General features: G+C 38.8%; 1 protein-coding gene across 2 annotated transcripts in view; it reads right to left on the bottom strand.

The window, feature by feature from the left end:
* The window catches only part of SMC5 (structural maintenance of chromosomes 5), a 90,125-nt gene that overhangs the window by 40,704 nt on the left and 31,707 nt on the right, over nucleotides 1-17,714 (bottom strand). For both annotated transcript variants that reach the window (XM_045772533.2, XM_045772534.2), the window contains exons 9-10: nucleotides 3,014-3,269; nucleotides 1,086-1,240 (exon numbers count right to left, since the gene is read on the bottom strand). In XM_045772533.2, coding sequence (XP_045628489.1) covers nucleotides 1,086-1,240; nucleotides 3,014-3,269 — 411 coding nt within the window. The remainder of the gene's footprint in view (nucleotides 1-1,085; nucleotides 1,241-3,013; nucleotides 3,270-17,714) is intronic.

Here is a 17,714-nt window from a genome sequence, read left to right as displayed (position 1 = left end):
CCTCTTGGCAACGGGCTACTACTATTAAGAGATCAATGATAAAAGGATGGCAAACTTACTAAAGTTGTGAATTTTAATTTTGAGGTTGACATTTTAATAAAAATCTGTTGACAATTACTAGGCATTATAATTTAAGGCTCAAAATATTTTCTTTTCTTTCAGTCCTTACCAGATTAATCAAAACAATAATGTCTGCATCCAAAATAGATATTCCCTTCTTGATCTGGCAAAAATACTCTAATAATACATACCTGAGCAAGAAGAGAATACAGTATTATGCATATTAATTTTGCTAATAAAATCTAAGATATAAAAAAAGACAACCACATGAAATTATTTTAAATAAAGAATAATACAAACATGAAGAAAATAGAAGTTTTCATGAATCCTACAAGGACCTATAGTGCATTCCTTTCTAAAGAAAAAAAAAAAATTACCCAGCAGTAACCACCCTTAAGCCATTTTTGGGTAAGTTTTAAGTGCATATTATACCTAACTATATCATTGCCAAAGACTGTGGTTTTTTACTTAATTAAAATATTTTAGATGGAAATCTTCCTAGCCATTCCATGGCCACACTTCATTAAGTGATTTACTAAATACAGCTTACCCTATTCTTAATGACCCATGATCATCAAAAAGAGCTAGCTATCAAAGGTTAATGAGGTCAACAGACTGCTGGCTGCATTCTCAGAATCCGAAGAATGCTCTATTTGTAGGTGACTTTCTTTCTCTTCTGTTGGTTCCCCCATATCAACATAGTTGTTTCCAACAGTTTCTAGCCCTTGGACAGCATTTAATCTACTGCCTGCTATAACCTAAGAATAACAACTGCCAGAAGGAACTAGCTAACCAAACTAATGTTATATATGATTTCTGGTCAATAAGCCAACAGTTTCATAGACAAAGTTCAAAGACTTATTGGTCAAAACTCAGGTTTGGATCAGCAGCAAACCAGTAGCCACAAGTCTGATAATGGAAAACCAAGGTGTTAATAAGACTAGGGATTCTTAGGACAACAAAAATCTATAATGAATACAATAATAAAACTAACAGATGTTACCCAGATGAACATAATTTCTTACCGTGAGCATTATAGGCTCACAGACTCTTTGCTTAAATTTGTCCCGGTTATTTCTTAGCCATAGAACAGCATCGTATGTGTCACGGTATCTTTGTCTCAGCTTATCTTCCTTCTGATTCATAAGATTGTCAAATCGTACAATATTATCACCCACACCTAAAAAACGAAAATAAAGTGTTCTCTGAAAACTTTAATTAGTGAAATAATCCATTAGTAATACAAAAGGGGATCTTAGATCCAAAAGTTAGTTAGCAACACCACGCTGCAAGTAGCCACCACGGTAAGAGTGAGAAAGCAACACCCTGGACAAACTGTTATCAAATTTCCAAACACTTGACATAAAACATGATCTTTAAGCTATCAAAATTAAACAGGTCACAAAAATAAATCGGTCACGTAAAAAAAAGAGTAAGAAAACACTACATTTCCTAACATGAGATGATTGTACTAGGCCTTCAAAATTCTGAAAAATTATTTTCAACCTAGAGTCACATATAAAACAAAACCAAGATAAGAGGATCATGAAATAGGGATGCAAGGACTCTAAGCTTAATCCCCAAATACCTCTTCTTACAAGGTTACCCAAAGATGTGTAAGGCAGTAGTTTAAGAAAATACTAATGTAAGAGAAACAAACAAAAAGCCCACGGAATTTAGGAATAGCTTTACCCAACACTAGAAAAGGATCTGTGACAAATCCCAGACAATAGCCACGCAGGCAGCTTGGAGAACAATCCGTTTAGATGAGGGGGACGGAGGGCTAGAGAACTCAAGAAAAAGCTTACTCTTTTTCTCTTTTTAAGGAGATGTTAAACCAAATGGTTTTTTTAAAAAGGTAAATTAAAACCTTTAAAGAAAAGCTATCAGTGAAAGGAAATCTAGCCATAACGCACCGCCTGGCTCTGCTGTGAACAAGTTTCACTGTTGTAAGGACAACACCTAGTATTTCCAGCTTTTAGAATTAACCCATCAACAGAGCTCATAAAACCTGATATGGTTCTCAATAAAATGTGTTCAGCCTTGAAAATATAAACACCAGAGTACAAATGAGAGGACTTAGAATGTCAGAAGAGCAGAAAGTAAAAAGGATGAGTACTAGTATTTCAGTTTACAAAGTGTGCGTTCAAGCAATACTGACAACTGTTTAATGACACGAGGTACAAGGATACGACAATAAATCAATAGTAAAGGTTAATGATTAGTAACTAATATTAATCCTACTTGAGGAATTAAAATAGGATGGGAATTGTTATGAGCCAAAATCTCTATCTCAAGTTACAAAATATCAAAAGATAGTATCTAAAATTGGTTAATCAAGCCATGGTGAAATAAGAACATGATAAAAATATAAGTGAGGGTCTACTGGAAAGAACTGCTGAGTTAAAAATGCACACTCATGACAGTGGGTATGGAGGTTTGAAAGAGGAGGAGGAGGAGGGCATTCTGATAAACATATAAAATTGGGGTTTTCTTTTTTACTGATCTTAGTCATATGCACTGAGTAGACAGAACTTAAGACCTCTTCTATCTGAATAATGTTATAAATTTTCAGGGTCCAGAGGAAAGCAAAGCAAAGATGAAACTGGATGGGTTTCAAGGGAGCAAAGCTAATGGAAGGTTCTGAAGACTAGAATGAGGAGCTTACATTTGATCTGATAAACAACAGTGAGTGACTTTGTGAAGAAATCATTTTTAGAGAATTAAATCAACTGTCATGATCTGACATAAGGCAATGGTTAGCCCGTGGCAAAGCACGGTACGTATATGCTACCTAGAGGTGATTAAGGCATTAACTTGGAAAAACCAAGCTGAGCTTCCTCAAGGGGTGTGAGCAGCTAAAGACATGGTACCGGGGAGGAAGAAAGCCCATCAACAGAAACAGATCTCCATTTTACAAACATCTCTTCAACCTAAGTTTCACAAAACTTACTCTTTCTCTCCTTCTCTAGGCTCTCCTTCTCTCCTCGCTTATCAATTACCTCGCCTTCACATAATGCCTTTTCATCTTGAACTCGTCTCAGATCATTTGTAATGGCATCAATCTGGGGCTGAAGATTCTCACAGTTTTCTGCGCTCTTCAGTTCATTTTGCAAATCCTCTATCATCTTCCGAGTGTTACTTATCCTCCTCTGGCGGTCGTGTTCTTCGTTCTGTTTTACGGTTAACGCCTGCTGAAGTTCCTCAATCTAATAAAACAAAAGAAGGATGGTACTGGAGATTTTCTCTTGCTTTATTAGGCTTTTATAGTAATACAGTATTTAAAATGTGAGCCACCAAAGAACATGGGTGTTTTCCTCACTAAAAGGTACTCTGCTATAGTTCTTACTCCTGCCAGACCACCTGTTAATTTGTTCACTGATACATCCTAAGAATCAAGAGCAGTGCTTAGCATATAGTTAGCACCTACTAAATATTTGCTCAATAAACAAAATACTTGTAAAGCCAATTCTCAGATTTCTAAATACTGACAGGAAGTAAATTCATATTACACACCAGAAGACCACAATTAAAACAGCATTTACATGTATATGACAAGACTTTCAATAAAGCAGTAATAATAGAAATGATAATGAAGATTATGTCACTCAAACTTTTTTTAGGATTTTGAGAGAAAGAATGAGGAGCGAGAGCACAAGCAGGGGTGGGGGGTGGAGGGTGGAGAAGCAGGCTCCCTGCTGAGCAGGGATCCCAATGTGGGGATTGATCCCAGGGCCCTGACCTGAGACAAAGGCAAACACTTAATGACTGAGCCACCCAGGCACCCCTGAAACTATTTCGACAAAATTACTTAGTAACACTTTAATATTTTAATAATCCTCCAACCACGTTTAGATTTGTTGACATATTCAAGATAAATTATTTTTAAAAAACCCAGATCATAAAAGATGCCAGTGGATTTTTATCAAAACCTTACCAAGTCTAAGACACACATGCACACACAAAAATAGGTATGTATGCAACCCTATTTTTTAAAAAAATAGAATTTTGTAATGTTAACATAGCACATAATTTGCTAGCTTGATTTCATTCCAAGTCCTATTTACTCTCTTTCTCCCTCCCCATATCAAAATAGGAACAAATTTATTATAGAAAATATGGAAAGTACACTAACTTTTAACAATCATCTATCATCTTAATATCCTTAAACCTTTACATTTTAATACCTACTTACATCTTTCTATAGAACACGTATGTTTTACTAAATGGCATCACTAAAACTGTACTGAATGCAGTTTCTCATTTCTCCCATGCCCTTGGCAAAACAAAATTTTGTTATCTGTGTAATGTCTGGTTATATGGATAGAACACATTTTGTCCCATTCCCTACTGTTGGACATTTGGGTTGGTATCAGTTTTTCCTAAGAATTTAACTTTGACAGTGTCAAGAAAATGAGCTGAAATATCCAAAATCCCCTCTCCTATACCAAACATGCAGAACACAGAAATACTTAAAAAGTTATAATACATATCTGTGATTGCAAGTTAACAATGTTCAATGGGGGGGCGCCTGGGTGGCACAGCAGTTAAGCGTCTGCCTTCGGCTCAGGGCGTGATCCCGGCGTTATGGGATCGAGCCCCACATCAGGCTCCTCCACTATGAGCCTGCTTCCTCTTCTCCCACTCCCCCTGCTTGTGTTCCCTCTCTCGCTGGCTGTCTCTATCCTGTCGAATAAATAAATTAAAAAAAAATCTTAAAAAAAAACAAAACAAAAACAAAAAACAATGTTCAATGGACCTAAAAGAAGGTAGGAGACAAGAAGCCACAGTGTCCAGCCAGGAAACCCATGAAGTCCAAGGCAGTGGAATAAACAGGTGTAGAATTAAGAATCACCATACACTGGGCGCCTGGGTGGCTCAGTCGTTAAGCTTGTGCCTTCAGCTCAGGTCATGATCCCAGGGTCCTGGGATGGAGCCCCGCATCAGGCTCCCCACTCAGCGAGGAGCCTGCTTCTCCCTCTCCCTCTGCCTGCTGCTCCCCCTACTTGAGCTTGCTCTCTGTCAAATAAATAAATGAATACTCAAAAAAAAAAAAAAAATCACCAAACACATGAAGAAGTCCAGCTCCATGAAAAAGGGACAAGAAATTTAGCAAACAGGGGCGCCTGGGTGGCACAGCAGTTAAGCGTCTGCTCGGCTCAGGGCGTGATCCCGGCGTTGTGGGATCGAGCCCCACATCAGGCTCCTCCACAATGAGCCTGCTTCTTCCTCTCCCACTCCCCCTGCTTGTGTTCCCTCTCTTCGCTGGCTATTCCTATCTCTGTCAAATAAATAAATAAAATCTTCAAAAAAAAAGAAATTTAGCAAACAAAACCTCTGTACTCCCAGCAAAACAGAGACCCACCAAGCTATCAAAAATCACTGGGCTACTGAAGAAATCTGTAGGACTATAAGATCTGTCTGACTAGGAAAACTGGGAAGCAGCCCAGTGGTCCCTTACCTTTTTCAGGTAAGTTTTCTGAACTCTCATTCACGTGCAGCTCTCATCCAAGAGACTTCCAGGACTAATCCCATCATACTCCGGTTTTAGCTCAGACACCAAAGGTCCCAACTCCTAGATCACCCATCATCTTCAATTTCCACGAATGTTCTCTCTTGTTCTACGTGACACTGGGCTATTCTTCAAAGACACATCTCCCTAGAATCCTAAGGTGACCTGCCACCATCCTTCAGATAGCTTCAGAACTCAGAGGTGGGGAGGGTGTTAATCCTCATTAATCCAAACTGTACTATTTCCCCTCCATTAACAAAGCTCCACTTAATTTCCCTTGAAGACCGTGGTATCAGGCTTTACCACTCATTTTCTCTGTTGCTGTGTTAACTACCTCCCTCAATCTCCTTCCTCACTCCATTCGTTGATGATTTTAGCATGCCACTCATTGCTTTCCTCTCCATATGTTGAAGTCCCATGATCTCACTCTGTGTTCCTGGACTTCAACTTCAACCATCTTTTCTTAAACCCCTCCTCAGCTACCTTCTCCTACGGTTATACTTCAGATCACGTAAAGCACCAAAAATCGTATATCTGAAAACCATTTCTACAATCCTATTCTTCCAGTCCCCTTTACTTCCATTTTACTTACTGTGGTATTTGATTCCATAGGGTCCTGTAATAGCAATGACCCTACTATCTTTTCACAATCCATCATCCCCTTCATTTCTTTTTCTTTTTCACCTGCTGGGGTTCTCCAACCCAGCATGAGAACCACTCCCTCGCAAAGACTCTTGACCCTCCACCTATGTCACATCAGCCAGGAAAAAAGGCACAGTCTCTGTTAAACCTATCTACCTTCTATGTGTCTGTATCCAAGCAGCTGAACTAATTGAAGAAACTCTCCAAAAACGCATCCCACTTTGAATTCATGGCCACAAAACTTAAATAGGAACTCAAAACTACCAGACAAACCTATTACATTTCTCTAATAAGTGTATGTGCTCATTCTAAAAGGAGTTCCATACCTTGGCCTCCTCCTTTCTCAATCCTTTATTGCTGCAGGCCCTACAGTCACTCAGCTCATGACTTTGTCTCACACTTCATTAATAGCATAGTTAAAATCAGTACTATGATCAGAGTACTATTCTGCTTTAAAACCCATCACCCTATCTCCAACTGTACTCACTCCATTTTATCTTGTACATTGTAAGGAGAGTCCTTGGAGCTACCTAAATCTAACCAAGGCTACTCCAAGCAGTGTTTCTCCAGTTACTTATGGTGAAGGACCATTCTAAAAAAAATTCCAAGCCATCAAAGGTCAACTTTTATCAATTACAACTACAATAAATTATTAATCATTTTTGGAAAACAGTTTGTCAATTCCTTCAAAAGTGAATTGTATACATATGATATTCTACTCCTAGGAAATGATCAAAGAAAAATAAAAGCACATATTTGTACAAGAATACTCATGGCAGTTTACTGGTTAATAGCCCCAAACTAGAAATAACCTTATGTCCATCAATAGGCGAGAAGATAAACTGTGGTCTCAAGTTTAACAAAAATAAAAATACAACATATCAAAATTTGTGGACACAGCCAAAGCAGTGATGAGAAGAAAGTTTACAGCAGTAAGTACATACAGAAGAGGAAAAGTCTCAAATCAATAATCTGAAATTTAAGCTCAAGAGCCCAGAAAAAGAGCAAAATAAACCCACATCAAGCAGAAAAAAGGAAATAATAAAGATAGGAACAGACATCAATAAAACTGAAAAGGGAAAGACAAAGTCTATGAAACAAACAGCTGGTTCTTTGAAAAAAGCAATAAAATTAACCTCTAGAAAGGTTGCCCTCCACCCATAAAAGAGAAAACAGAAATTACCAATATCAAGCATGAAAGAGGGGTATCATTGTATCACTACAAACATCAAAAGGACAGTAAGAAACTTTATGCACACAATTTGACAACTTAGACATGATGGACCAATTCCTCAAAAAACATTAGCTACCACAACTCATTACATATGAAATAGATTATTTGAATAGTTATTAAAATTCATAATTTTAAAACTCCCCAAAAAAGAAATCTCAAAAACCCAGATAGTGTCATTAAGAATTATTCAGAATGTTTAAAGAAAAATTAACACCAATTCTACACAATCTCTTTCCAAAAAAAAGCTGAAGAGGAGAGAACACTTCCCAATTCATCTGATAAAGACAGTTGGTATTCTTGACACCAAAAGCAGACAGTACAAAAACAAAACTACAGAATATCCCTCACAAACACAGACACAAAAATCCTTAATTAGTCAATACAATTCAACAATATATAAAAGTATATTTATATACCACAACCAAAAAGGATTTTCAGGGATGTGAGGTTATTTGATAAGGGAAAAAAAATCGAGGTAATGCATCATATTACTAAGCTAAAGATAAACATGGACACTATCAATCGATAGATGCAAAAAAAAAAAAAACAAAACCACAACTAAATCCAGCAATCAATGATACTCTCAAAAACATGGGACTAGAGTGAAACTTCCCAAACTTGATTAAAAAAAAAAATCCATACAAAACCTACAGCTAATAATATACTTCATGGTAAAAAAAACAGTTGCTTTCCTTCTAGGATCAGGAACAAGATAAGAATGTCCATTCTTGCCATTCTTATTCAACACAGCGCTGAAGTTCTAGCCAGTGCAGTAACGCAAGAAAAGAAAGATAAGGCATACAAATCAGAAAAGACAAAATATCCCCATTTGTAAATGCCATGCTTACCTATGCAGAAAATTCCAAGGTCTCTATTTCTTAAAAAGAGAGAGGGAGACAAAAAGAAATACTTAGGTGTAACCTCACAAAACACAGAGGACATGTACACTGAAAACTACAAAACGCTCACCGAAGAAATCAAATATCTAAATGAAGACATACCGTGTTCAAAGATTGGAAGACTCAACACAGTAAAGATTTCAATTCTCCCCAAACTGATATACACGTTTAATGCAATTCCTATTAAAATCCCAGCAACATTTTTCTGTAGATATAGAAAAGATTTGGATGTCATCAGGAATGGCAAAATCAAACTATGAAAACTCTCTCCTCCATAAAAGCAACGAAAACACTGACAAAAATTGTCAAAATAAACTTTTTCGGAACTCTGGAATTTAATCAAGGCTTATAATTACCTGGAGACTATTTATTCAAGAAAAATGCCTGAATCTTGGTAAAAACAGCAAGCCCTGTGGAATTCTGAACACGCCCCATTCCCTTCCCCAGTTCCATGGCAGCCTTGAAAATCAACAGCCTACAATCCCAGTGAAATCAGCAACATAATGACCACTGGAGAGGTCAGAACAAGGTTAAAAAGGTTTCAACTTCTCATTCGCAGAGAACTACCATTATCTGATCTATCTGCACTTCCTGGAAAACCTTACTACAAGGCCTATCTTTATTTGACATGACTCCACAGCTTTCAGCCTTTACCCTGAACGCATCTGTTAAGAACAATCAGTGTCAAGTGTTTAATACCACAGCTGTTTCACGAGGAATAACAGTTGTGGCAAACAATAAGCTAACCAAAAAAACTTAAAAAGCTGGAGAATGAGACACCCGTAGGAGACCTGTGAACCTCCTGGGGAATCTACAGGGCTACCTGTACGAGTGGACAGTGTGCATGCTTAGGACTCCACACATGCTCAGGACTGGAAGAGGCCCTAAGCTCTCACAGAGGCTCTGTGTACACAAAGAATGTTTCACCTTGAGGCTATGCGCAAATAGGAAGTGATATCCAGAGCTGTAAACTAGCACTGGATATTAACCAAAGCTTGCAACAATTCAGAGAGCACTTCCTGAATCTTGGTATGCAGTAAAAACACTACCCTGCTGTGTGCCGAAGGTGTGACCCAACATGCATGAAGAGACCCTCAACAAAGAAAGAGAGACATCCTGGTTGCAGTCATTTAAGAAATATCTGACCAATACGCTAACTCAGCAAGAAACTTCATCAGACACAACAAAAAATACAAATTTCAAAGAATTAGTTAGGAAAGTAACTAAACAGCAACAACAAGCCTGGGGAGGGAAGGACAACTGATTTCAAAGCTGCCACATCATGCTACTTAAACGGCCAGTTTCAATAAAAATTACAACACTTTCAACAAAAACAAAGTATGGGTCAAAAAAGCAAGTCAAAAGAAAATATCCCTGAGGAAGCCCAGAAATAGCATATAAAGTAAAGACTTTAAAACAGCTATTTTAAAAATGTTCAATCAACTAAAGAAAACCACGTCTAAAGAACTAAAGGAAAGGAAGAGAACAATGTCTCATTGAACAGAGAGTATCGACAGAGAAAAAAAGTATAAAAAAGAGCCAACTAGAAATTGTGGAGTTGAAAAGTAAAATAATAAATAAAAGATTTACTAGTGAGGCCAAAGAGATTTGAACAGGCAAAACAAAGGAAACTTATAGATCAGTCACTTGAGATTATCCAGTCTGATGAAAAGACAAAAAAGTGTGTCAAAGCAAACCACTGTACATCAAACCATGCAGAAGAGTCCCAGAAGAACAGGGAAAGCAGCAGGAGGGCTATCTGAGGAAATCAGTAACCCCAAACTTCCCAGCTTGGATCTAAAATATTGATCTGCACGCCTCAGAAGCAACCTAACTGCCCTGTAGGATAAACTTAAGGACAGTCACATTGAAAAACATCATCCTTAACTGTTGAAAAGACGTTGAAAACAAGAAAAAAGTAACTCATCATGTAAAAGGGACCCCCTATAAGATTAAAAGCTGACTCCTCATCGGAAACCAGGGAGCTAGAAAGCAGTGGAATGTCATATTCAAAGTGCTGGGAAAGAAAGAACAAGAATTCTCTATCCAGTAAAACTATCCTTCAAAAACAAAGGATAACTTAAGACATTGCCAGATAAACAAGAACAGAGAGAATTCGTCATTAGCAGATGTAAACTACAAGAAATCCTGAAGTCTTTCATGACAAAATGAAAGGACACTAGACAATAACTTGAATCTATACAAAGAAATAAAGAGAACCAGTAAAGGTTACTACACAGTTAATACAAAAAAATAGTAAAAATGTACCTGTTGTTTTTAACATTTTTTCTCTTATCTGACTTAAAAGACAATCATTGTGGTATTAATAAAAAATCTTTCTTTTCTTAGACCCTAGTCCTTGGCTTGGAGTTCTTAAAACCCCTGGAATTTCCTGAGTGACAGGAGCATCTTCGGTTATTCATACCAAGCACCCAAGCACTTTTGACTGTGCCTGATTTTATGCTAATAAGATGACTCTTGGAAGGGCTCCCTAGAGAGCTACAAAATGGAGACTGGTTGCCAGAAGAATCAACCACATGGATTAGAGGGCTGGAACGTTTATCCCCACTCCCTGACCTCAGAGAGGGGGAAAGAACTGGATATGGAGTCCATTTACCAATGGCCAAAAAATTTAATCAATCATGCCTACGTAATCAAACTTTAATAAAAAAAAAAATTTTCAATGGTAAGGTTCTGGAGCTTCGGCTTGCTGCAGAGGTCAATATTCTGGGAAGGTGCTGCACCAGAAGAGGGAACGAAAGCGCCGAACGCTATGCTCTACACCTTGTCTTATGCATCTCTTCCATTTGGTGTTACTGAGCTGCATCCTTTATGATAAACTGGCCATTGTTAAGTATGACATTTTCCTGAGTTCTAGGAGTCGACGTAGCAATTACCAAACCTGAGAGGGGCGGTGGGAACCCCTGAATTTGTAGCCAAATTCTTGTAGCCAAGAAGTGCAGGTAGCCTGGTCCTGGGTACTTGAGACTTATGTATGAAGCAAGGGCTGTCCTATGGGACCAAGCCCTTAACTTGTAGAGTCTGCTCTAATTCCAAGCAGTTAGTATCAGAATTGAATTGAATTGTAAGACACCTGGTATCAGAGAATCAAATATTATTATTACAAAAACAGAACTACATGAAGAAATAATTACAAAAGCTGTGCTAATAGGCTTATAATAATTAAAATACAATTTGTAGGACAGTAACAGTACAAAGGAGGGACAAGAGAATGGAACTATATAGGGGCAAAGTTTTGCATACTACTGAAATTAAGTTGGTATATGAACCAGATTGTTAAATAAGTCAAGATACTGTTATTCTAAAGGCAGCCACTAAGAAAATAGCTAAAAAAAATACATGGTGTAAGAAACAAGATAGACAAGGCAAGAAACAACAATTGTTGGAGAGGATGTGGAGAAAGGGCATCCCTCCTACATTGTTGGTGGGAATGCAAGTTGGTACAGCCACTCTGGAAAACAGTGTGGAGGTCCCTTAAAAAGTTAAAAATTGAGCTACCCTATGATCCAGCCATTGCACTACTGGGTGTTTACCCCAAAGATACAGACGTAGTGAAGAGAAGGGCCATATGCACCCCAATGTTCATAGCAGCAATGTCCACAATAGCTAAATCGTGGAAGGAGCCGAGATGCCCTGCAACAGATGACTGGATTAAGAAGTTGTGGTCCATATATACAATGGAATATTACTCAGCAACCAGAAAGAATGAGTTCTCAACATTTGCTACAACATGGACGGCACTGGAGGAGATAATGCTTAGTGAAATAAGTCAAGCAGAGAAAGACAACTATCATATGATTTCTCTCATCTATGGAACATAAGAACTAGAATGATCAGTAGGGGAAGAAAGGGATAAAGAAAGGGGGGGTAATCAGAAGGGGGAATGAAACATGAGAGACTATGGACTATGAGAAACAAACTGAGGGCTACAGAGGGGAGGGGGGTGGGGGAATGGGATAGGCTGGTGATGGGTAGTAAGGAGGGCACGTACTGCACGGTGCACTGGGTGTTATACACAACTAATGAATCATCGAGCCTTACATCGAAAACCGGGGATGTACTGTATGGTGACTAACATAATATAATAAAAAATCATTATTAAAAAAAAAAAAAAAGAAACAAGGGAATTAAAATGGTACAACAGAAAATATTTAACAAAGAGGAACAAAAAAGTCCTAAGACACAGTACAAACAAATCAGCAAAATGGCTCACGTAAATGCTACCTTTGTCAGGAATCACATCAAACGTAAATGAATTAAACATTCCAATTTAAAGGCAGGGGGAGGCAAAACGGATATAGAAGATGGCCAAGTAGGAGGACCTTGAGCTCATCTCCTCCCATGCACACAACCAGATGACAGCTACAACTGTACAACTAACCAGGAAAACAATCTAAAGACTGGCAGAACAGACCCTCACAGTCAACTAACTGTAGAAAGGAAGCCACACGTAACAGACACATGAAAAAATGTTCAACATCATTAGCCATCAAGGAAATTCAAATCAAAACCACACTGAGATACCACCTTACGCCAGTTAGAATGGCAAAAATTGACAAGGCAAGAAACAACAATTGCTGGAGAGGATGTGGAGAAAGGGGATCCCTCCTACATTGTTGGTGGGAATGCAAGTTGGTACAGCCACTCTGGAAAACAGTGTGGAGGTCCCTTAAAAAGTTAAAAATTGAGCTACCCTATGACCCAGCCATTGCGCTACTGGGTGTTTACCCCAAAGATACAGACGTAGTGAAGAGAAGGGCCATATGCACCCCAATGTTCATAGCAGCATTGTCCACAATAGCTAAATCGTGGAAGGAACTGAGATGCCCTTCAACAGACGACTGGATTAAGAAGATGTGGTCCATATATACAATGGAATATTACTCAGCTATCAGAAAGAACGACTTCTCGGGGCGCCTGGGTGGCACAGCGGTTGGGCGTCTGCCTTTGGCTCAGGGAGTGATCCCGGTGTTGTGGGATCGAGCCCCACGTCACGCTCCTCCGCTGGGAGCCTGCTTCTTCCTCTCCCACTCCCCCTGCTTGTGTTCCCTCTCTCGCTGCCTGTCTCTATCTCTGTCGAATAAATAAATAAAATCTTTAAAAAAAAAAAAGTTTAAAAGAAAGAACAAATTCTCAACATTCGCTGCAACATGGACAGCCCTGGAGGAGATAATGCTAAGTGAAGTAAGTCAAGCAGAGAAAGACAAATATCATATGATTTCTCTCATCTATGGAACATAAGAACTAGGATGATCGGTAGGGGAAGAAAGGGATAAAGAAAGGGGGGATAATCAGAAGGGGGAATGAAACATGAGAGACTATGAGAAACAAACTGAGGGCCTCAGAGGGGAGAGGCGGGGGGAATGGGATAGACCGGTGATGGGTAGTAAGGAGGGCACGTACTGCACGGTGCACTGGGTGTTATACACAACTAATGAATCATCGAACTTTACATCGGAAACCGGGGATGTACTGTATGGTGACTAACATAATAAAAAATTAAAAAAAAAAAAAAAAAAGGAAGCCACATGGAAAAGGATAGAAGGACAGACACTACTGGAAAGTAAAGCCTGGAGGTAATAACCACAACGGGAAGGACACTACAGGCACGGAGAAGTGAGAGGATCAGACCCCACACCAGGCAACCCTGGCAGCAGGGGCCTGCACTGGGAAGACGAATCCCTGTAACGCGGGGCTTGAAAAACCAGTGGGACTTAAATCTGAAAGAGCCAGAGGGCAACAGGAAACTCACCTGCTGCCCTTAAAGAGTCAGCGAAACATGTAACTCTGTGCAAAACACAGCAGAAAAGGAGAAGTCTGAAAAGCACCGGGGGTACAAGTGAAGGGGATTTATTGACTGATCTTAGAATGTGTGAAGGGACAGGAATCTTCAGGAGATTTCTCCGGGAACAAAAGTGCTGGCAGATGCCACTTCTCCTCTACTCCACCAGCTGAAACAGCCGGACACTTGCAGAAGCCACGCTCTCCCCAGCTATGTTGCTAGCATTATGCGCTCCACCCACGCATTCCCCTGAGAACTTACCCATCCAAACCACTGCTCCTGCCTCACCACACCCTGGAGGCAGCCCCAGCAGGTCCTGGTGCCACTCCAAAGTGACTCCTGCCCTGGGGAGGGGGGAGATAACCCCACACACTGGCACGCCTGCTGTTCCAGCAGTCCAGAGTCTTAGCTGGCCATGCAGGGAGCAAGCTGTGCCCTTTGACGCTCCTGCAGCTACAGCAGGGAGGCTAACTGGAGAATCCTGGGCTGATGGCCAGCCCTGCCCACCAACAAGCCAGAGGCAACCTCTGACAGGCCTCTCAACAGCACAGAGACCAAACCCTGCCTAGTGCTCCCCCAGCACATAATTTGGGTCATGACAGTCGGCTAGGCTGAAGGCAACAGTGGCTCAGCCACAAGAGCAGGGTATATGCAGCCCACACACAGGGCACCTCCGGAGACCAGGGAGGGCAAGCGCTACAGGGCACCACAGGACCTGTTCTACACGATGCCACAACTTTCACAACTAGGAGACATAGTTACCTACAGCAACAAACACAGACAGGCAAAGAGAGACAGTAATATGTCCCAAATAAAAGAATAAGACAAAAACCACAGTAAAAGAGCTAAGTGAAATGGAGATAAGCAATTTACCTAATAAAGAGTTCAAAATAATGATCACAGAAATTGGGACTTCAGAAAAGAGTAGATGATCTCAATGAGAACATCAATAAAGATCAAAATATAAGATAGAATCAGAGCAGAACAATTTAATAATGGAAATGAAAAATATACTAAGGGCATCAACAGCAGAGTAGAAGACACAGAAGAATATATCAGTGATCTGGGGACAAGGTAAGGGAAAGCAGTCAAGCTGAATATCAGAAAATACTAAAACATGAGAATAAGGGAACGCAGCAGCATCATCGAGCATAGTAACATTCACAGTATAGGGGTCACAGAAAGGAGCGAGAGAGAAGGGGCAGAAAACTTATTTTAAAAAGCATAGGGGTCACAGAAAGGAGCGAGAGAGAAGGAGCAGAAAACTTATTTTAAAAAACACTAGCTGAAAAATTTCCTAAGCTGGGGAAGGAAACAAGATGAACCCAAGGAGGACCACACCAAGATACATAATAATTAATTTTTATGAGGAGAATTTTTAAAGGAACAAGAAAAGTTACACACTAGTGAAACCCCATAAGGCTACCAGCTGATTTTTCAGCAGAAACTTTGCAGGCTAAAAGAAAGAGTCACTGATATAGTCGAAGAGCTGAAAAGACAAGACCTACAACCAAGAATACTCTGCCCGGCAAGGTTATCACTTAGACTAGAAGGAAAGAGCTTCCCAAACAAGTTAAGTGAGTTCATTGTTAAATTTAAGGATGCTCTTTAAGTGCAAGGACAAAGCCATAATTCGAAGAAAATTATTAAAGGAAAAAAGTCTCATAGGTAAAAGCAAACATATACTAAAGGTAGCAGATCAGTCACTTATAAAGCCAGGTTTTAAAACACAGAAGTACTAAAATCAATTACACCTACAAAACTTAGGGATACACAAAATAAAAAGATGTAAAGCATGACGTCATATACATAAAATGTGGAGGGGAAGTAAAAACGCACTGATTTTAGAAATGTGTTCAAACTTAAGCAACGATCACCTTAATATAGACTGCTACAGATACAAGATGTTATATATGAGCCCAGTGGTAACCACAAATCAAAAACCTAAAATAGATACACACAATAACCCAGAAAGGCATACAGGCATAACACTAAAGAAAGCTTTCAACCATAGGGTAAGAGAGCAAGAGAAGAAATGAACAGAGGAGCTACAAAAAGAAGCAGAAAACAAACAAAATGGCAAAAAGTACATACCTATCAGTAATAACTTCAAATGTAAATAGATTAAACGCTCCAATCAAAAGACATAGAATGACTAAATGGATTTAAAAAACAAAAAAAACCCCAAAAAACTACCACCACCAAGACTCATATACATGCTGCATTCATGAGACTTACCTGGGACCTCAAGACACGTAGACTTAAGCGAAGGGATGGAAAAAGATACCCATGCAAATGAAGCATGAAGAAAAAAAAAAGAGTAGCAAAGTATATAAGACAAAATAGACAATAAAACAGACTGAAGCAAGAGACAGAGAGCACTACATAATGATAAAGCGATCGGTCCAACAAGACATAACAATTGTAAGTATGTATGCACCCAACATCGGAACACCTCAATTATTACATAAAGTAAATATTACCAAAGTAAGAAATTGAAAGACAATAACAGAGGCCTTTAACATCCCACTTATATCAATGACAGATCATCCAGACACCCACCCCCCAAAAATCAACAAGGAAACAGTTACTTTGATCATTTAGATTAGATGGATCTAACAAATATACACAAAACATTATATCCCAAAACAGAAAACACATTCTTTTCAAGTGCACATGGAACATTCTCCAGAATAGATCATGTTAGGTCACAAAACATGTCTCAACAAATTTAAGAAGACTGAAATCATACCAAGCACCTTTTCTGACCACAACAATATAAAACTAGAAATCAATTACAAGACAAATCTGGAAAGAACATGAACACATGGAGGCTAAACAAAATGCTATTTAACAATGAATGGGTTAAATAAGACATTAAAGAAGATTAAAAAAAATACATGGAGACAAATGAAAATTAAACACAATGAGCCGAAATCTTTGGGACACAGTAAAAGCAGTTCTAAGAGGGAATTTTATAGCAATACTGGCCTATCTCCACAAGGAAAATCTCAAACAATCTAACCTTACACTCATAGGATCTAGAAAAAGAGCAAAGCAAGCCTAAAGCTAGCTTAAGGAAGGAAATAACAAAGATTAAGGCATCAAAAAATGAAATATAGACTAAAAGAAAAAAGAAACCAAGAGCTGGTTCTTTGAAAAGATAAACAAAATTGATAAACCTTTAGCCAGACTCATCAAGGGGAAAAAAAAAAAAAAAAAAAGGAAGAGGACTCAAATAAATACAATCTGAAATGAAGGAAAAAATAAGTGACGCTACAGAAATAAAAAGAATAAGAAAATATTATGAAAAATTATAGGCCAACAAATTGGACAATCTAGAAGAAATGGATAAATCCCTAGAAACATAAAATCTCCCAAAACTAAATAAGGAAGAAACAAAAAATTTAAACAGACCAAATACTAGTAATGACATTGAGTCACTACTCAAAAATCTCCCAGCAAACAAGTCCAGGACAAGATGGTTTCACAGGTGAACCGCACCAAACATTTAAAGAAAAGGTAGTATATATTCTTCTCAAACTATTCCAAAAACTGGAAAAG

Source organism: Ursus americanus, chromosome 34 (assembly GCF_024610735.1).
Source record: "Ursus americanus isolate L20-20 chromosome 34, mUrsAme1.1.p, whole genome shotgun sequence".
Classification (NCBI taxonomy): domain Eukaryota; kingdom Metazoa; phylum Chordata; class Mammalia; order Carnivora; family Ursidae; genus Ursus; species Ursus americanus.
The sequence above is the reverse complement of the archived record's forward strand: the minus strand, read 5'-3'. Positions and strand labels throughout refer to the sequence as shown.